The sequence below is a fragment of the Pseudophryne corroboree genome, chromosome 1, assembly GCF_028390025.1.
Source record: "Pseudophryne corroboree isolate aPseCor3 chromosome 1, aPseCor3.hap2, whole genome shotgun sequence".
NCBI classification, from domain to species: Eukaryota; Metazoa; Chordata; class Amphibia; order Anura; family Myobatrachidae; genus Pseudophryne; species Pseudophryne corroboree.
The window spans coordinates 311,648,768-311,667,199 of NC_086444.1; the positions used below are offsets into that span (position 1 = coordinate 311,648,768).

At 47.8% G+C, this 18,432-nt stretch overlaps 1 protein-coding gene across 1 annotated transcript in view; it reads right to left on the reverse strand.

The window, feature by feature from the left end:
- Nucleotides 1–18,432, reverse strand: part of KMT5A (lysine methyltransferase 5A) — a 132,486-nt gene that overhangs the window by 17,291 nt on the left and 96,763 nt on the right. The window contains exon 7 of the mRNA XM_063964504.1: nucleotides 4,336–4,526. Coding sequence (XP_063820574.1) covers nucleotides 4,336–4,526 — 191 coding nt within the window. The remainder of the gene's footprint in view (nucleotides 1–4,335; nucleotides 4,527–18,432) is intronic.

An 18,432-nucleotide genomic window follows, 5' to 3' on the forward strand; every position in this document is an offset into this window, starting at 1 on the left:
TGATGTTGTCCGACTGGATCAACACCGGCTGACCTTGAAGCAGAGGTCTTGCTAAGCTTAGAGCATTGTAAATGGCCCTTAGCTTCAGGATATTTATGTGAAGTGATGTATCCAGGCTTGACCCTAAGCCCTGGATATTCCTTCCTTGTGTGACTGCTCCCCAGCCTCGCAAGCTGGCATCCGTGGTCACCAGGACCCAGTCCTGAATGCCGAATCTGCGGCCCTCTAGAAGATGAGCACTCTGCAACCACCACAGGATGGATACCCTTGTCCTTGGTGACAGGGTTATCCGCTGATGCATCTGAAAATGCGACCCGGACCATTTGTCCAGTAGGTTCCACTGGAAAGTTCTTGCGTGGAATCTAACGAATGGGATTGCTTCGTAGGAAGCCACCATTTTTACCCAGAACCCTTGTGCATTGATGCACTGAGACTTGGTTCGGTTTTAGGAGGTTCCTGACTAGCTCGGATAACTCCCTGGCTTTCTCTTCCGGGAGAAACACCTTTTTTCTGGACTGTGTCCAGGATCATCCCTAGGAAACAGAAGACAAGTCGTCAGAACCAGCTGCGATTTTGGAATATTGAGAATCCAATCGTGCTGCCGCAACACTACCTGAGATAGTGCTACACCGACTTCCAACTGTTCCCTGGATCTTACCCTTATCAGGGAATCGTCCAAGTAAGGGATAACTAAAATTCCCTTCCTTCGAAGGGATATCATTTCGGCCATTACCTTGGTAAAGACCCGGGGTGCCGTGGACCATCCCTACGGCAGCGTCTGAACTGAGCAGGAAAATGGCGCTGTGTGCCGAGGAGAATAAGCCCCGCCCCCTATTTCGGAGGGCTTTCCTCCCGTAGATTTAGATGACTGGCATTGGTTAAATACATACATATAGCCTTAATGGCTATATGTGATGTATTCTTTTGCCATAAGGTATTAAAATATTGCTGCCCAGGGCGCCCCCAGCAGCGCCCTGCACCCTCCGTGACCGCTTGGTGTGAAGTGTGTGACAACAATGGCGCACAGCTGCAGTGCTGTGCGCTACCTTCATGAAGACTGAAGAGCCTTCTGCCGCCTGTTTCCGGACCTTCAATCTTCAGCATCTGTAAGGGGGGTCGGCGGCGCGGCTCCGGGACGAACCCCAGGGTGAGACCTGTGTTCCGACTCCCTCTGGAGCTAATGGTGTCCAGTAGCCTAAGAATCCAATCCATCCTGCACGCAGGTGAGTTGAAATTCTCTCCCCTAAGTCCCTCGATGCAGTGAGCCTGTTGCCAGCAGGACTCACTGAAAATAAAAAACCTAAAAAACTTTTCTAAGCAGCTCTTTAAGAGAGCCACCTAGATTGCACCCTGCTCGGACGGGCACAAAAACCTAACTGGGGCTTGGAGGAGGGTCATAGGGAGAGGAGCCAGTACACACCACCTAATCCTAAAGCTTTATTTTTGTGCCCTGTCTCCTGCGGAGCCGCTATTCCCATGGTCCTGACGGAGTCCCCAGCATCCACTTAGGACGTTAGAGAAACTATTGGTAGTTTTTTCACACCCCACATAATACCCTTCTTTGTGGTACTTGTAGTGTCAGAAAGGTTCAATGCCTCCTTCATTGCCGTGATCATGTAACGTGTGGCCCTACTGGACATTACGTTTGTCTCGTCACCGTCGACACTAGACTCAGTATCTGTGTCAGGGTCTGTGTCGACCCACTGAGGTAACGGGCGTTTTAGCGCCCCTGACGGTGTCTGAGACGCCTGGACAGGCACTAATTGATTTGCCGGCTGTCTCATGTCGTCAACAGTTTTTTGCAAATTGCTGACATTATCACTTAATTGTTTAAATACAATCATCCAGTCAGGTGTCGACTCCCTAGGGGGTGACATCACCAACACAGGCAACTGCTCCGCCTCCACATCATTTTCCTCCTCACACATGTCGACACACGCGTACCGACACACAGCACACACACCGGGAATGCTCTGATAGAGGACAGGACCCCACTTAGCCCTTTGGAGAGACAGAGGGAGAGTCTGCCAGCACACACCCAGCGCTATATATATATATACACAGGGATAACCTTATATAAGTGTTATTCCCTTATAGCTGCTGTTATTATCGTTATTTGCTGCCAAAAATGCCCCCCCTTCTCTTTTTTACCCTGATTCTGAAGCAGGACTGCAGGGGAGAGTCAGGGAGCCGTCCTTCCAGCGGAGCTGTGAGGGAAAATGGCGCTTGTGTGCTGAGGAGATAGGCTCCGCCCCTTCACGACGTCCTTATCTCCCGCTTTTTTGTGTAAAAATGGCAGGGGTTAAAATACATCCATATAGCCCAGGAGCTATATGTGATGTATTCTTTTTGCCACCTAAGGTATATACTGTTATATTGCGTCTCAGGGCGCTCCCCCCCAGCGCCCTGCACCCTCAGTGACCGGAGTGTGAAGTGTGCTGAGAGCAATGGCGCACAGCTGCGGTGCTGTGCGCTACCTTAGTCTGAAGACAGGATGTCTTCTGCCGCCGATTTCACCGGACCTCTTCGTCTCTTCTGGCTCTGTAAGGGGGACGGCGGCGCGGCTCCGGTGACCCATCCAGGCTGAACCTGTGATCGTCCCTCTGGAGCTAATGTCCAGTAGCCTAAGAAACCCGATCCACTCTGCACTCAGGTGAGTCCGTTTCTTCTCCCCTTAGTCCCACGATGCAGTGAGCCTGTTGCCAGCAGGACTCACTGAAAATAAAAAAACCTAAACTAAACTTTTATTCTAAGCAGCTCAGGAGAGCCACCTAGATTGCACCCTTCTCGGCCGGGCACAAAAATCTAACTGTGGCTTGGAGGAGGGTCATAGGGGGAGGAGCCAGTGCACACCACCTGATCCTTAAGCTTTTATTTTGTGCCCTGTCTCCTGCGGAGCCGCTATTCCCCATGGTCCTTACGGAGTCCCAGCATCCACTAGGACGTCAGAGAAATACAGCTTAAAAGCTGTATTGTGTGTCAATTAGCCATGTAAGGTACTCTAATTGCTGCCCAGGGCACCCCCCCCCCAGCGCCCTGCACCCATCAGTGACCGGAGTGTGTGGTGTGCATAGGGAGCAATGGCGCACAGCTGCAGTGCTGTGCGCTACCTTAATGAAGACCAAAGTCTTCAGCCGCCGATTTTCAGGATTCTCTTCCGTCTTCTGGCTCTGCAAGGGGGACAGCGGCGCGGCTCCGGGACCGGACGATCGAGGTCGGGCCCTGTGTTCGATCTCTCTGGAGCTAATGGTGTCCAGTAGCATTAGAAGCCCAAGCTAGCTGCAAGCAGGTAGGTTCGCTTCTCTCCCCTCAGTCCCTCGTAGCAGTGAGTCTGTTGCCAGCAGATCTCACTGAAAATAAAAAACCTAACAAATACTTTTTACTAGAAGCTCAGGAGAGCCCCTAGTGTGCAACCAGCTCGGGCCGGGCACAAATTCTAACTGAGGTCTGGAGGAGGGGCATAGAGGGAGGAGCCAGTGCACACCAGATAGTACCTAATCTTTCTTTTAGAGTGCCCAGTCTCCTGCGGAGCCAGTCTATTCCCCATGGTCCTTACGGAGTACCCAGCATCCACTAGGACGTCAGAGAAAATACTTTTACTTACACACAAGGCCAATAACCAAAGTACACCAACGTACATCTCAAGGCTTATTTAAAGATTTCACACAACCTCCCCACTCTGCATCTCTCGGCTACACTCCTTACTTGCTCCTATTCACAATTGCAGGACTTTCTTCGGGCTGCACCCACTCTGTGGAATACCCTTCTACGCACAGTAAGACTCTCCTCTAGTCATTCCCTGAAAGCTCACCTCGTCGGGCAAGCTGATCAAATTCTGGAAACGCCCACATAACTTCCATAAACTTTCCTATCCAACTGCATCACCACTGTACAGTCCACACATATCCTCACGTTACTCTATTATATACACTGTATACCTGGACACTACTTGCTGGGTACCCTGCTTGAACATTGCAAGAAGATTACACTTGCTTATAAACCTGATGTTTTTGAATCTTTCCCCGATGACTCCTGTACTCCATCCTCGACACTCCCCCCATCTGGACCTTGGTGACCAGACAGTGAGCTTCTGCCTCACAATCTTTCCTGATGCTGCTATAAGCTGGGGCTCTGTTATCTGCTCCCGCTGATCACTGGAAGACTAAAAAACTCTCTCTGCACCACTATTCCCGGAAGCTGGGGAGCATACTCCAGATCAGGTACAAACCCACTAAATCCAGGACGTACAGCATCCCTACCCTAACCTAATGGTTTTAGAGATGAATGGGCATCTTCATACAGTCTGCTGGACATTAGTTCTAATGAAACACTCACCAGTAGGTTTTGTTCAGAAACTGAAAGTAGTACATGTAGCAGCCAACGGATGACTCTTCAGCATAAGATACTTCTCGTTCTTTGGCAGCTGTGATCTCTAGCAGGTCCCCATGGTATTCTACCACAAACTCCCCACGTAAGAAATTCCGAGTTGCAATCACCCCTCTACCTTTGCCAGGAGTCATATCAACCTGAGCAGAAAGAAAATTAGAATTGGTCAGTATACACAGACAAGTAAAGCTGGGTACACACTTTCAAGATTCTATAAACACACCGATCCACAGAGCGATCGGATGAGTGTTCACCTTGTACACACAAAGCTATATTTTAGCTCTGTATTTTCTTCAAGGAGATCCGAAAGAAGAGGAAAAAACAAAACACACACACACCCCAATTGTGCAGGACACCAGCACATTTCAGTGAATGAATACTTAACATGCAAGTAAAGATCAGGCAGGTTTATATACCAAGTATATAATTAACAGGCGCTGAAATGAGTGGTTCCTCCAAGCAGCTGTAGATAGTAAGGAGAGTCACTTTCTCCTAAGAATGAATGAACAATTAATAAAATTACAGCGCTATACAAAAGATGCTGATGGATGAATGAATTTATTAACTAAAACACATTTAAAAATTCTAAACATATAAAAAACTGATGATACACTTTTACTCAATTTGCTCAAAGACCAATTATTGGACATACAGTATACTCCTTATGGCAACCTTATTAAAGGCAATGAAGTCCATATAATGAATTAGGACACAAAATCTGTTTATAAGACCAGGACTGATGGAAATTATTACCCAGCTTGTGTTCCAATGCAGGGATCCAAATTGAGGGTCCTTAGTATGTAGAGTGGATTCTGGTTCAGTCTGTGGTGATGACACTTCGATATCCTGCACGCTGTGTTCCAATTGAATGAATCCTGTAGAATTGTTTCTCATAGGACCAAATCGAATAAGGGATCCTGGTTCACTTTTAGCAAACAGGTGGGTTGTCCTGGATTTGAAGCCGACAATAGTGGTGCCTTAGGTGGAGTCCAATGGTCTGGAGCAAAGTTCCCTTACACGTTTCGCTGCTCCTGGCAGCTTTGTCAAAGGGTAATGTGATGTTCAAATCAGCCCCTTTTTATAGGGGAAATTATGTAATCAATTAATTTGCATTACCGATCATGTGACATACACAGACAGTGACTTCCTATGTGGCTGTATCTTCATTGGAACAGCCACCCGTCACTCACATCATATAACCACGCTCCCGGGTCACGTGGGTGTATGGTCATCGGAAGTGATCCGCTTCTATAACAACGAAGCAGTCACTTCCTGGTGGGCGCTGTTAGCAACCACACAGGTGCTGGAAGATGAGAGGGAGGGAGGATTCTCATAGGTTACGTAAAACCTAGTGAGTTAGCGGGCACGTGACAAACATAGTTACGTAAAGCCTGGTGAGATGGCGGGCACGTGACCTAAACAAACGTCCCATGATCAGGCACATAATTGTATATAGGTGATATATTAACTCCCAAATTGCCTGATTAAGTTCTAATGTTTTAATTTAAAAGCATGCATTAGAAATAATAAATTAATAAACCAGTTATATAATACAGGTTGAGTATCCCATATCCAAATATTCCGAAATACGGAATATTCCGAAATACGGATTTTTTTGCGTGAGAGTGAGATAGTGAAACCTTTGTTTTCTGATGGCTCAATGTACACAAACTTTGTTTAATACACAAAGTTATTAAAAATATTGTATTAAATGACCTTCAGGCTGTGTGCATAAGATGTATATGAAACATAAATGAATTGTGTGAATGTACACACACTTTGTTTAACGCACAAAGTTATAAAAAATATTGGCTAAAATAACCTTCAGGCTGTGTGTATAAGGTGTATATGAAACGTAAATGCATTCTGTGCTTAGATTTAGGTCCCATCACCATGATATCTCATTATGGTATGCAATTATTCCAAAATACGGAAAAATCCCATATCCAAAATACCCCTGGTCCCGAGCATTTTGGATAAGGGAGACTCAACCTGTATCTGTTGGAACCAAAAATCACACGGTCAAAGCATTTTTATCTGTTTAGATGCAATATTCAGGTACTAAAAACCATGAGAGAACAAAAAGCAGAAACCACTAACGCTAAATGGCACATAAATCACCTCACTAAAGGGAATGAAAAAGTGGGTAAGGCTAAGGAAGGGATCTTATCTCTTGGCTAAAAGTAGAGAGAATCAAACATACCCCTCATAATGAGGACCAATTTTCATAGTTTCTTCCAGTAGTTTCTAAACGGTAATTTCACTTAAAATATATTAAACCTAGATTGATGACTTCTGTATTACTCAAGTATTGTATTAAGCTCTAAAGCTTCATTCAAACCTTGCAGATGCAATGAATTTAATTGAAAAGTCCAGTAAATCTCTTGCTTACAAAGCCTAGCAAATCTATCCCCTCCCCGTTCGGTTATTGGAATATGTTCCAGTCCAATAATTTTGAGAGATGCTGGATTACCCTCATGAAATTTATTGAAATGTCTGGGGACACTATGGTTCGTAACTTTATTGATTACGTTCCTCCTATGTTACATAAATCTCGTTTTAAGTGGCCTGGTTGTCCTTCCCACATACCTCATGTTACAACCACATAAAAGAGGATTTTGGTACTTACCGATAAATCCATTTCTCTGAATCCTCTAGGGGACACTGGAGTCCTATACAGTAGGGGTGTGAAGCCTTGAACCGGAGGTGTGGCACAATCTAAAATTAGCATTGTCTGCACAGCCAGTTCCTCCCACTTCACATCCCTCCTCCCTCAGTTTGAAAAATTTGACTGAGAGATTAGGACATGACACTATAGCACATAGCGAGGAACCGAACCGTACAACATATCAAACAGCGGCCAAGAACTCTTGACCGAATAAGGAACACCGTTTATACGAACTGTTTAAAACAAGAACTTAAAACACAGCAGGTCGACAGCACCGAGGTGGGCGTCCAGTGTCCCCTAGAGGATTCAGAGAAATGGATTTATCGGTAAGTACCAAAATCCTCTTTTCTCTTTCATCCACTAGGGGACACTGGAGTCCTATACAGTAGGGGACGTCCCAAAGTTTTCCCCCAGGGAGGGAGTGCTGTCGGTGGCCTGCAAAACTAAACGTCCGAACTTAGATTCTCCGGACACAAAAGTATCAAACTTGTAAAATTTCGCGAACGTGTGGGCTGAAGACCACGTCGCCGCCCTGCAAAGTTGAGTAGTGGAAGCACCCCTGACAGCCGCCCACGAGGCACCCACTGATCGGGTAGTATGAGCACCCATCTGAAACGGAACCTGTTTGCCACAGGAAATATAAGCTTGCCGAATGGCAAGTCTAATCCATTTAGACAAAGACTGCTTAGATGCCGGCCAACCCTTCTTTGGCCCATCATAAAGAACAAACAAATGGTCCGACTTTCTGAAAGACGACGTAACCTGTACGTATACCCTTAAAGCTTGGACAACATCCAATGACACGTCCTCATCTGTGAGACCCTGGAAAGATGGTACCACTATTGGCTGGTTTACGTGAAAACCCGAAACCACCTTCGGAAGGAAGTCTGCTCTTGTACGGAGTTCCGCCCTATCCTCATGAAAAACTAAGAAAGGACTCTTACAGGTTAAGGCTCCCAACTCAGAAACCCGCCTAGCCGAAGCCAAGGCAAGTAATAACGTGACCTTCCAAGAGAGATATTTCAGGTCTGTTCTTGTCAACGGCTCAAAAGTCGGTGACTTCAAATATTCTAACACCAAATTTAAGTCCCATGGTGCCGTGGGAGGACGAAAATGGGGTTGAATCCTCAAAACCCCCTGTAAAAAGGTTTGAATCTCTGGCAAGGATGCTAGCCGCTGTTGAAAACGGATAAGAGAGACGAAATCTGAACCTTCAAAGAGCCCAGTCTGAGTCCTCCCTCTAGACCGGCCTGAAGGAAAAGTAGAAGTCGAATAAATGGAAATTCGTTGAATTCCATCCCCGCTCCCGACACCAAGCACAGTCTCCAAATCCTGTAGTAGTGCCTGGCTGTGACCGGCTTCCTAGCGGCAATCATTGTAGCAATGGCCGTTCGTGGAATCCCTCTGTTTCTTAAGATCCGTGTTTCAATAGCCACGCCGTCAAACGCAGCCTGTTCAGGTCGGGTGTAGGAACGGTCCCCGAGATAGCAGGTACTCTCTCTGAGGTAACCTCCAAGGATTGTCCGCAAGTAACCCCCGCAGGTCGGAGTACCAACTCCTGCGGGGCCAATCTGGTGCGATTAGAATGGCCCACACTCGTTCCCGTTTTACCCTTTTTAGAACCCTGGGTATGAGTGGGAATGGGGGAAATATGTAAACCCTCCTGTAACACCAAGGAAGTGTTAATGCGTCCACTCCTTCTGCTGCTGGATCTCGAGTCCTTGACACATATCTGGGTAGCTGATGGTTTTGTCGAGACGCCATTAGGTCCACCTGAGGCAGACCCCATCTTCTCACAATCATGTTGAAAATCCGTGGATGAAGGCACCACTCTCCCGGATGCATGTCCTGGCAACTGAGATAATCTGCTTCCCAGTTCTCCACACCTGGAATGAACACTGCCGAGAGAATGATGTCTCGTCTTTCTGCCCACAACAAGATCTTTGTGGCTTCCTTTAACGCCATCCTGCTCTTTGTTCCTCCTTGACTGTTTATGTAAGCCGTCGTCGTGACATTGTCTGACTGAATCCTGATGTGTTGTTTCATGACTAGGTCTTCTGCTAAGAGAAGTGCATTGTAAACTGCTCTTAGTTCGAGGATATTTATGGGTAGTTTGCTCTCCTGTAGTGTCCACCGTCCTTGAAACTGATGGTCCTCTAGGACGGCTCCCCAACATCTGAGACTGGCGTCCGTTGTCAGGATCCTCCAATCCCAAATGCCGCATTTCTTGCCGGCTGCAAGGTTCTTGTGTAACGACCACCATATCAAGGAGACCCGTACTTGTGGTTGAAGTCGGATTCTCCTGCTCCGAGCAATGAGGTTTATTTGGAATGGTCGGGAATGAAGTCTGCCGTACTGGAGAGCTTCGAATGACACCACCATCTTCCCGAGAAGTTGCACACAGAGGTGCAGAGAAACGGTTCGCGTCCTCAGTACCTGAGCCACTAATCTCTGTAAGTCCTGGACCTTGTTCTCTGGTAGGAACACACGTAATAGGACAGTGTCCAAGATGAGACCGAGGAATTGAATCCGTTGAGTCGGTATGAGGTTGGACTTTTGGAAATTGACAATCCATCCATGTTGAATTAGAAATTGATGGGATGTCCGAACATCCTTGAGCAGTCGATTCTGAGATGGAGCCTTGATCAGTAATTCGTCCAGATAAGGTATAATCGTGACCCCCAACAGTCTCAGTCCTGCAACCATGATCGCCATGATCTTTGTGAAAATTCTTGGGGCTGATGCTAGACCGAACGGCAAGGCCCGGAATTGGTAGTGATCCGCCACCATTGCGAACCTTAAGTAAGCCTGGTGAGGAGTCCAGATTGGAATATGCAGATATGCATCCTTTATGTCCATGGATACCATGAACTCGCCCTGTTCTAAGCCTGCAATGACGGATTGGATTGATTCCATCTTGAATTTGTAGACTCTTAAAAACTGGTTGAAAACTTTTAAATTGAGTATTGGTCTGACCGTCCCGTCTGGCTTTGGCACGACAAAAAGATTGGAATAGAACCCCGTCGTTCCTCTCTGAGAAGCGGGAACCGGAATAATGACCTCTGCTTGTAGCAATTTGAGAATTGCTGCCCGTAGTGCCCCTGCTTTTTGAGGGCACCGAGGCAATCCTGTTGTAAAAAAATAAGAATTTATTTACCGATAATTCTATTTCTCGTAGTCCGTAGTGGATGCTGGGGACTCCGTCAGGACCATGGGGAATAGCGGCTCCGCAGGAGACAGGGCACAAAAAGTAAGCTTTTAGGATCACATGGTGTGTACTGGCTCCTCCCCCTATGACCCTCCTCCAAGCCTCAGTTAGGTACTGTGCCCGGACGAGCGTACACAATAAGGAAGGATATTGAACCCCGGGTAAGACTCATACCAGCCACACCAATCACACCGTATAACTTGTGATCTGAACCCAGTTAACAGTATGACAAACGTAGGAGCCTCTGAACAGACGGCTCACAACAAATAACAACCCGATTTTTTTGTAACAATAACTATGTACAAGTATTGCAGACAATCCGCACTTGGGATGGGCGCCCAGCATCCACTACGGACTACGAGAAATAGAATTATCGGTAAGTAAATTCTTATTTTCTCTAACGTCCTAAGTGGATGCTGGGGACTCCGTCAGGACCATGGGGATTATACCAAAGCTCCCAAACGGGCGGGAGAGTGCGGATGACTCTGCAGCACCGAATGAGAGAACTCCAGGTCCTCCTCAGCCAGGGTATCAAATTTGTAGAATTTTGCAAACGTGTTTGCCCCTGACCAAGTAGCAGCTCGGCAGAGTTGTAATGCCGAGACTCCCCGGGCAGCCGCCCAGGATGAGCCCACTTTCCTTGTGGAATGGGCCTTGACAGATTTAGGTTGTGGCAAGCCTGCCACAGAATGTGCAAGTTGAATTGTGCTACAAATCCAACGGGCAATCGTCTGCTTAGAAGCAGGAGCACCCATCTTGTTGGGTGCATACAATATAAGCAGTGAGTCAGACTTTCTGACTCCAGCCGTTCTTGAAATATATATTTTCAATGCCCGGACCACGTCCAACAACTTGGAATCCTCCAACTCGTTAGTAGCCGCAGGCACCACAATAGGCTGGTTCAGGTGAAACGCTGACACCACCTTAGGCAGAAAATGAGGACGCGTCCGCAGTTCTGCCCTGTCCGTATGGAAAATCAGATATGGGCTCTTATATGATAAAGCCGCCAATTCTGATACTCTCCTGGCTGAAGCCAGGGCCAGTAGCATGGTTACATTTCCATGTAAGATACTTCATCTCCACCGATTTGAGCGGCTCAAACCAATGGGATTTTAGAAAATCCAAGACATTAAGATCCCACGGTGCCACTGGGGGCACAACCGGGGGCTGTATATGTAGTACTCCTTTTACAAAAGTCTGGACTTCAGGAACTGAAGCCAATTCTTTCTGGAAGAAAATCGACAGGGCCGAAATTTGAACCTTAATGGACCCCAATTTGAGGCCCATAGACAATCCTGTTTGCAGGAAATGTAGGAATCGACCCAGTTGAAATTCCTCCGTAGGGGCCTTCCTGGCCTCACACCACGCAACATATTTCCTCCAAATGCGGTGATAATGTTGTGCAGTCACCTCCTTCCTGGCCTTTACCAGTGTAGGAATGACCTCTTCCGGAATGCCTTTTTCCTTTAGAATTCGGCGTTCAACCGCCATGCCGTCAAACGCAGCCGCGGTAAGTCTTGGAATAGACACGGTCCCTGCTGAAGCAGGTCCCGTCTTAGAGGTAGAGGCCACGGATCCTCCGTGAGCATCTCTTGAAGTTCCGGGTACCAAGTTCTTCTTGGCCAATCCGGAGTCACTAGTATCGTTCTTACTCCCTTTTGCCGTATAATTCTCAGTACTTTTGGTATGAGAGGCAGAGGAGGGAACACATACACTGACTGGAACACCCACGGTGTTACCAGAGCGTCCACAGCTATTGCCTGAGGATCTCTTGACCTGGCGCAATACCTGTCCAGTTTTTTGTTGAGGCGGGACGCCATCATATCCACCATTGGTTTTTCCCAACGGTTCACAATCATGTGGAAGACTTCTGGATGAAGTCCCCACTCTCCCGGGTGTAGATCGTGTCTGCTGAGGAAGTCTGCTTCCCAGTTGTCCACTCCCGGAATGAATACTGCTGACAGTGCTATCACATGATCTTCCGCCCAGCGAAGAATCCTTGCAGCTTCTGCCATTGCTGTCCTGCTTCTTGTGCCGCCCTGTCTGTTTACGTGGGCGACTGCCGTGATGTTGTTCGACTGGATCAACACCGGCTGACCCTGAAGCAGGGGTTTTGCCAGACTTAGAGCATTGTAAATCGCTCTTAGCTCCAGTATATTTATGTGAAGAGACATCTCCAGGCTTGACGATACTCCCTGGAAGTTTCTTCCTTGTGTGACCGCTCCCCAGCCTCTCAGACTGGCATCCGTGGTCACCAGGACCCAGTCCTGTATGCCGAATCTGCGGCCCTCTAACAGATGAGCACTCTGCAACCACCACAGAAGAGACACCCTTGTCCGTGGCGATAAGGTTATCTGCAGATGCGATCCGGACCATTTGTCCAGCAGATCCCACTGAAAAGTTCGTGCGTGGAATCTGCCGAATGGAATCGCTTCGTAAGAAGCCACCATCTTTCCCAGGACTCTTGTGCATTGATGCACAGACACTGTCCCTGGTTTTAGGAGGTTCCTGACAAGTTCGGATAACTCCCTGGCTTTCTCCTCCGGAAGAAACACCTTTTTCTGAACCGTGTCCAGAATCATTCCCAGGAACAGCAGACGTGTCGTCGGGGTCAACTGAGATTTTGGAAAATTCAGAATCCACCCGTGTTGTTGCAGCACTAGTTGGGTTAGTGCTACTCCGTCTTCCAGCTGTTCTCTGGATCTTGCCCTTATCAGGAGATCGTCCAAGTAAGGGATAATTAATACGCCTCTTCTTCGTAGAAGGATCATCATTTCGGCCATTACCTTGGTAAAGACCCGAGGTGCCGTGGACAACCCAAACGGCAGCGTCTGAAACTGATGACAGTTTTGCACCACGAACCTGAGGTACCCTTGATGTGAAGAGCAAATTGGGACATGCAGGTAAGCGTCCTTTATGTCCAGGGACACCATAAAGTCCCCTTCTTCCAGATTCGCTATCACTGCTCTGAGTGACTCCATCTTGAACTTGAATTTTTGTATGTACAGGTTCAAAGATTTGAGATTTAGAATAGGTCTTACCGAGCCGTCCGGCTTCGGTACCACAAATAGCGTGGAGTAATACCCCTTTCCCTGTTGTAGGAGGGGTACCTTGACTATCACCTGCTGAGCAAACAGCTTGTGAATGGCTTCCAATACCGCCGCCCTGTCCGAGGGAGACGTTGGCAAAGCAGACTTTAGGAACCGGCGAGGGGGAGACTTCTCGAATTCCAACCTGTAACCCTGAGATACTACCTGTAGAATCCAGGGGTCCACCTGTGAGCATGCCCACTGTGCGCTGAAATTCTTGAGTCGACCCCCCACCGTTCCTGAGTCCGCTTGTAAGGCCCCAGCGTCATGCTGAGGGCTTTGCAGAACCCTGGGAGGGCTTCTGTTCCTGGGCAGGGGCTGCTTGCTGCCCTCTCTTACCCCTTCCTCTGCCCCGAGGCAGATATGACTGTCCTTTTGTCCGCTTGTTCTTATAGGAACGAAAGGACTGCGGCTGAAAAGACGGTGTCTTTTTCTGTTGGGAGGGGGTCTGAGGTAAAAAAGTGGATTTTCCGGCAGTTGCCGTAGCCACCAGATCCGATAGACCGACGCCAAATAATTCCTCCCCTTTATACGGCAATACTTCCATATGTCGTTTGGAATCCGCATCACCTGACCACTGTCGCGTCCATAAACTCCTTCTGGCAGATATGGACATCGCATTTACTCTCGATGCCAGAGTGCAAATATCTCTCTGCGCATCTCGCATATAAAGGAAAGCATCCTTTAATTGCTCTATAGTCAATAAAATACTGTCCCTATCCAGGGTATCAATATTTTCAGTCAGGGAATCCAACCAGACGACCCCAGCACTGCACATCCAGGCTGAGGCGATGGCTGGTCGCAGTATAAACACCAGTATGAGTGTATATACTTTTCAGGGTAGTTTCCAGCCTCCTATCAGCTGGATCCTTGAGGGCGGCCGTATCAGGAGACGGTAACGCCACTTGTTTTGATAAGCGTGTGAGCGCCTTATCCACCCTAGGGGGTGTTTCCCAGCGCGCCCTAACCTCTGGCGGGAAAGGGTATAATGCTAATAACTTTTTTGAAATTAGCATTTTTCTATCTGGGTTAACCCACGCTTCATCACATACATCATTTAATTCCTCTGATTCAGGAAAAACTACAGGTAGTTTTTTCACCCCCCACATAATACCCCTTTTTGTGGTACTTGTAGTATCAGAGATATGCAAAGCCTCCTTCATTGCCGTGATCATATAACGTGTGGCCCTACTTGAAAATACGTTTGTTTCATCACCGTCGACACTAGATTCAGTGTCTGTGTCTGGGTCTGTGTCGACCGACTGAGGTAAAGGGCGCTTTACAGCCCCTGACGGTGTCTGAGACGCCTGGGCAGGTACTAACTGGTTTGCCGGCCGTCTCATGTCGTCAACTGATTTTTGTAATGTGCTGACATTATCACGTAATTCCATAAACAAAGCCATCCATTCCGGTGTCGACTCCCTGGGGGGTGACATCACCATTATCGGCAATTGCTCTGCCTCCACGCCAACATCGTCCTCATACATGTCGACACACACGTACCGACACACAGCAGACACACAGGGAATGCTCTTATCGAAGACAGGACCCCACTAGCCCTTTGGGGAGACAGAGGGAGAGTTTGCCAGCACACACCCAAGCGCTATAATATATATGGGAACAACCCTATATAAGTGTTGTTCCTTATAGCCGCTTAAATATATAAAAATATCGCCAAAATATGCCCCCCCTCTCTGTTTTACCCTGTTTCTGTAGTGCAGTGCAGGGGAGAGTCCTGGGAGCCTTCCTCCCAGCGGAGCTGAGCAGGAAAATGGCGCTGTGTGCTGAGGAGAATAAGCCCCGCCCCCTATTCCGGCGGGCTTTTCTCCCGGAGTTTTAGACATTTGGCATGGGTTAAATACATACATATAGCCTTCATGGCTATATGTGATGTATTCTTTTGCCATAAAAGGTATTATATATTGCTGCCCAGGGCGCCCCCAGCAGCGCCCTGCACCCTCCGTGACCGTCTGGTGTGAAGTGTGTGACAACAATGGCGCACAGCTGCAGTGCTGTGCGCTACCTTCATGAAGACTGAAGAGCCTTCTGCCGCCTGTTTCCGGACCTTCAATCTTCAGCATCTGTAAGGGGGGGTCGGCGGCGCGGCTCCGGGACGAACCCCAGGGTGAGACCTGTGTTCCGACTCCCTCTGGAGCTAATGGTGTCCAGTAGCCTAAGAATCCAATCCATCCTGCACGCAGGTGAGTTGAAATTCTCTCCCCTAAGTCCCTCGATGCAGTGAGCCTGTTGCCAGCAGGACTCACTGAAAATAAAAAACCTAAAAAACTTTTTCTAAGCAGCTCTTTAGGAGAGCCACCTAGATTGCACCCTGCTCGGACGGGCACAAAAACCTAACTGAGGCTTGGAGGAGGGTCATAGGGGGAGGAGCCAGTACACACCATGTGATCCTAAAAGCTTACTTTTTGTGCCCTGTCTCCTGCAGAGCCGCTATTCCCCATGGTCCTGACGGAGTCCCCAGCATCCACTTAGGACGTTAGAGAAACTGACTGAGGCCTCTGTTGAAATTCCAGCTTGTATCCCTGAGAGATTAAGTTGTTCACCCAAAGTTCTGGTGAGGTTTTGGCCCAGATATCCTGAAAACCTTCCAGTCGGCCGCCCACCAAGGGGGACCCCAGGTGAGCTGGGAGGCCGTCATGCCATGGTCTTGTCAGCAGGTTTATCGTGCTTTCTGGTTGCTGCTTGTGAGCGGCCTGTACCTCTGTCCCCACGTGCTTGTGTACCGAAACCCCTTCCTCTGGCTCGAAAGGACTGAGATCTAAATGAAATAAATGCTGGTCCCGAATAACCTCTCCTAGTTTGTGGAGCAGTTCTCGTATAAGGAGTAGGCAGAAAAGTGGACTTTCCCGCTGTAGCCTGCGAAATCCACTTGTCTAATTCTGGTCCGACAGCATTTCACCCCCAAAGGGGATGGATTCTACCGCCTTTTTGGTCTCGGAGTCTTCCTGCCATTCTCTGAGCCATAAAATCCGTCTAGCCGATATGGCCGATGCAGATATGCGCGATGCTATTCTGCTAATAGCCTTAGAAGCTTGACATAAGTACGAAGCAGATTCCCGAATGTGTTCCGCCAGTTGGTAATCTCTTCTAAACTGTTTTCCTCCTCAATAGCTTGTACAATACGGCCAGACCAGGCACCCATGGCCTTGTTGACCCAAGCACAGACTATCGCAGGTCTCTGCGCTGCACCAGCTGCAACAAAAATTTACTTTAACGCAGTGTCAACTTTACGGTCTGACGCATCCTTTAAAGTAGTTACGTTAGGAATCTGTAAAATTGTCTTTTTTGACAACCTTCCTAGTGAGGCGTCCACTACCGGCGGAGTCTTCCACTTGTCCATTACACCCTTAGGTAGGGGATAAGTTACCTGAAACCGTTTCGGAAATTGAAACCGTTTGTCAGGTTGTTTCCAAGCCTCCTCTATCCGAGATTGGAGGGATTTAGGAATGGGAAACACTGCTGAACGCGGCTTCTGGGATTCGAACAAATCGAAATCTTCCGGCTCCCGTATTTCCTCGTCCTTAAAGCTTAGGATCTCTTTTACAGCATCAATTAAGGCCTGAGATTGCAGAGTCCTCTTCTGGAAAGTCGGCGTCTAGGTTAGGTTCAATTAACTCACCTTCCTCCGTATCAAGAAGAAAACCCTCTTCCTCTTCTGATTCTGGTATCATAGGGAGAGTTCTTTTAACAGCCTTGCGCACACTTGTGTCTGCGTGTGCATGCGGCGTTAACCTGATGAGAAATTCCTCCATCGTCTTTGAGAATCCCACAGCCCATTCTGATTGCTGCTTGCGCGATTCTGCCATCTCCATGGAGATTCTATTAGCAAGGTTGTCTTCCCATGCCTTAGCCAGAGCACTACTCCCCGGTGGAGCGTCCTTGTCTAAGCAGGAGTCGCACACCCCGGAGCTGCCAACCCGCGTGCTCTTCTTGTTACATTTCGTACAAACATAACAGGTCTTGGAGGTCTTGGTTGCCTTAGACATGTTTTGAAAACCCTGTACCAGGGTAACCCGCCGCGCTTTCACCCTTTAAACTAGGAAGAGAAAGACTGGGAGATGACGGAAGCGAAGGTATTGGATCCGGCTGGAATTACCTGTCCTTTTCGTATATAAAAAGGAGCAGGCCAATATCTTTACTTTCATTTAATAAAAAAAAAAAAAAAAAAAAAAAAAAAAAACCACCAGCCGACTCGCAATCCTCACACCCCAACTGTAAATCAGCTACGATGTTAGAGTTGGTATTCGCTTGCTTCCGTGAATTTTCAGCGGGATCTTTGAAACAGAAGTCCCTTGAAAATATAAATTGTAAAGTTATAATAAGATTTTACTCACCGGTAAATCTATTTCTCGTAGTCCGTAGTGGATGCTGGGGACTCCGTAAGGACCATGGGGAATAGCGGCTCCGCAGGAGACTGGGCACAGCTAAGAAAGATTTAGGACTACCTGGTGTGCACTGGCTCCTCCCACTATGACCCTCCTCCAGACCTCAGTTAGGATACTATGCCCGGCTGAGCTGGATGCACACTAGGGGCTTCTCCCTGCAGTTTCTGACTGAAAAATGGCGGGGGTTTTACACATATACAGTCACAGACTGTATTATGTGTATTTTTATGCCAAAAGGTATTTTATTGCTGCCCAGGGCGCCCCCCCCCCCCTCCACAGATTCTAACTGAGGTCTGGAGGAGGGGCATAGAGGGAGGAGCCAGTGCACACCAGGTAGTCCTAATTCTCTTAGTTGTGCCCAGTCTCCTGCGGAGCCGCTATTCCCCATGGTCCTTACGGAGTTCCCAGCATCCACTAGGACGTCAGAGAAATAAATAATTAAAAACTATACTTGCCCCTAGCTATATGAAACCTGTAAAAGAACCAGAAAAAAAAACAGACTACAAGCATGGTTACCAACAAAACAAAGGATTTTTTAAATGTGGTAAAACAAAAATGTACCACATGTCAACATACAGTGAACAAAACATTGACTCTGCCTCGAGATTGGGTACAAAAAGAGCATACCATCACAAGTTTCATTAACTGTGACTCGAGCTGGGTCATTTATTTACTTTT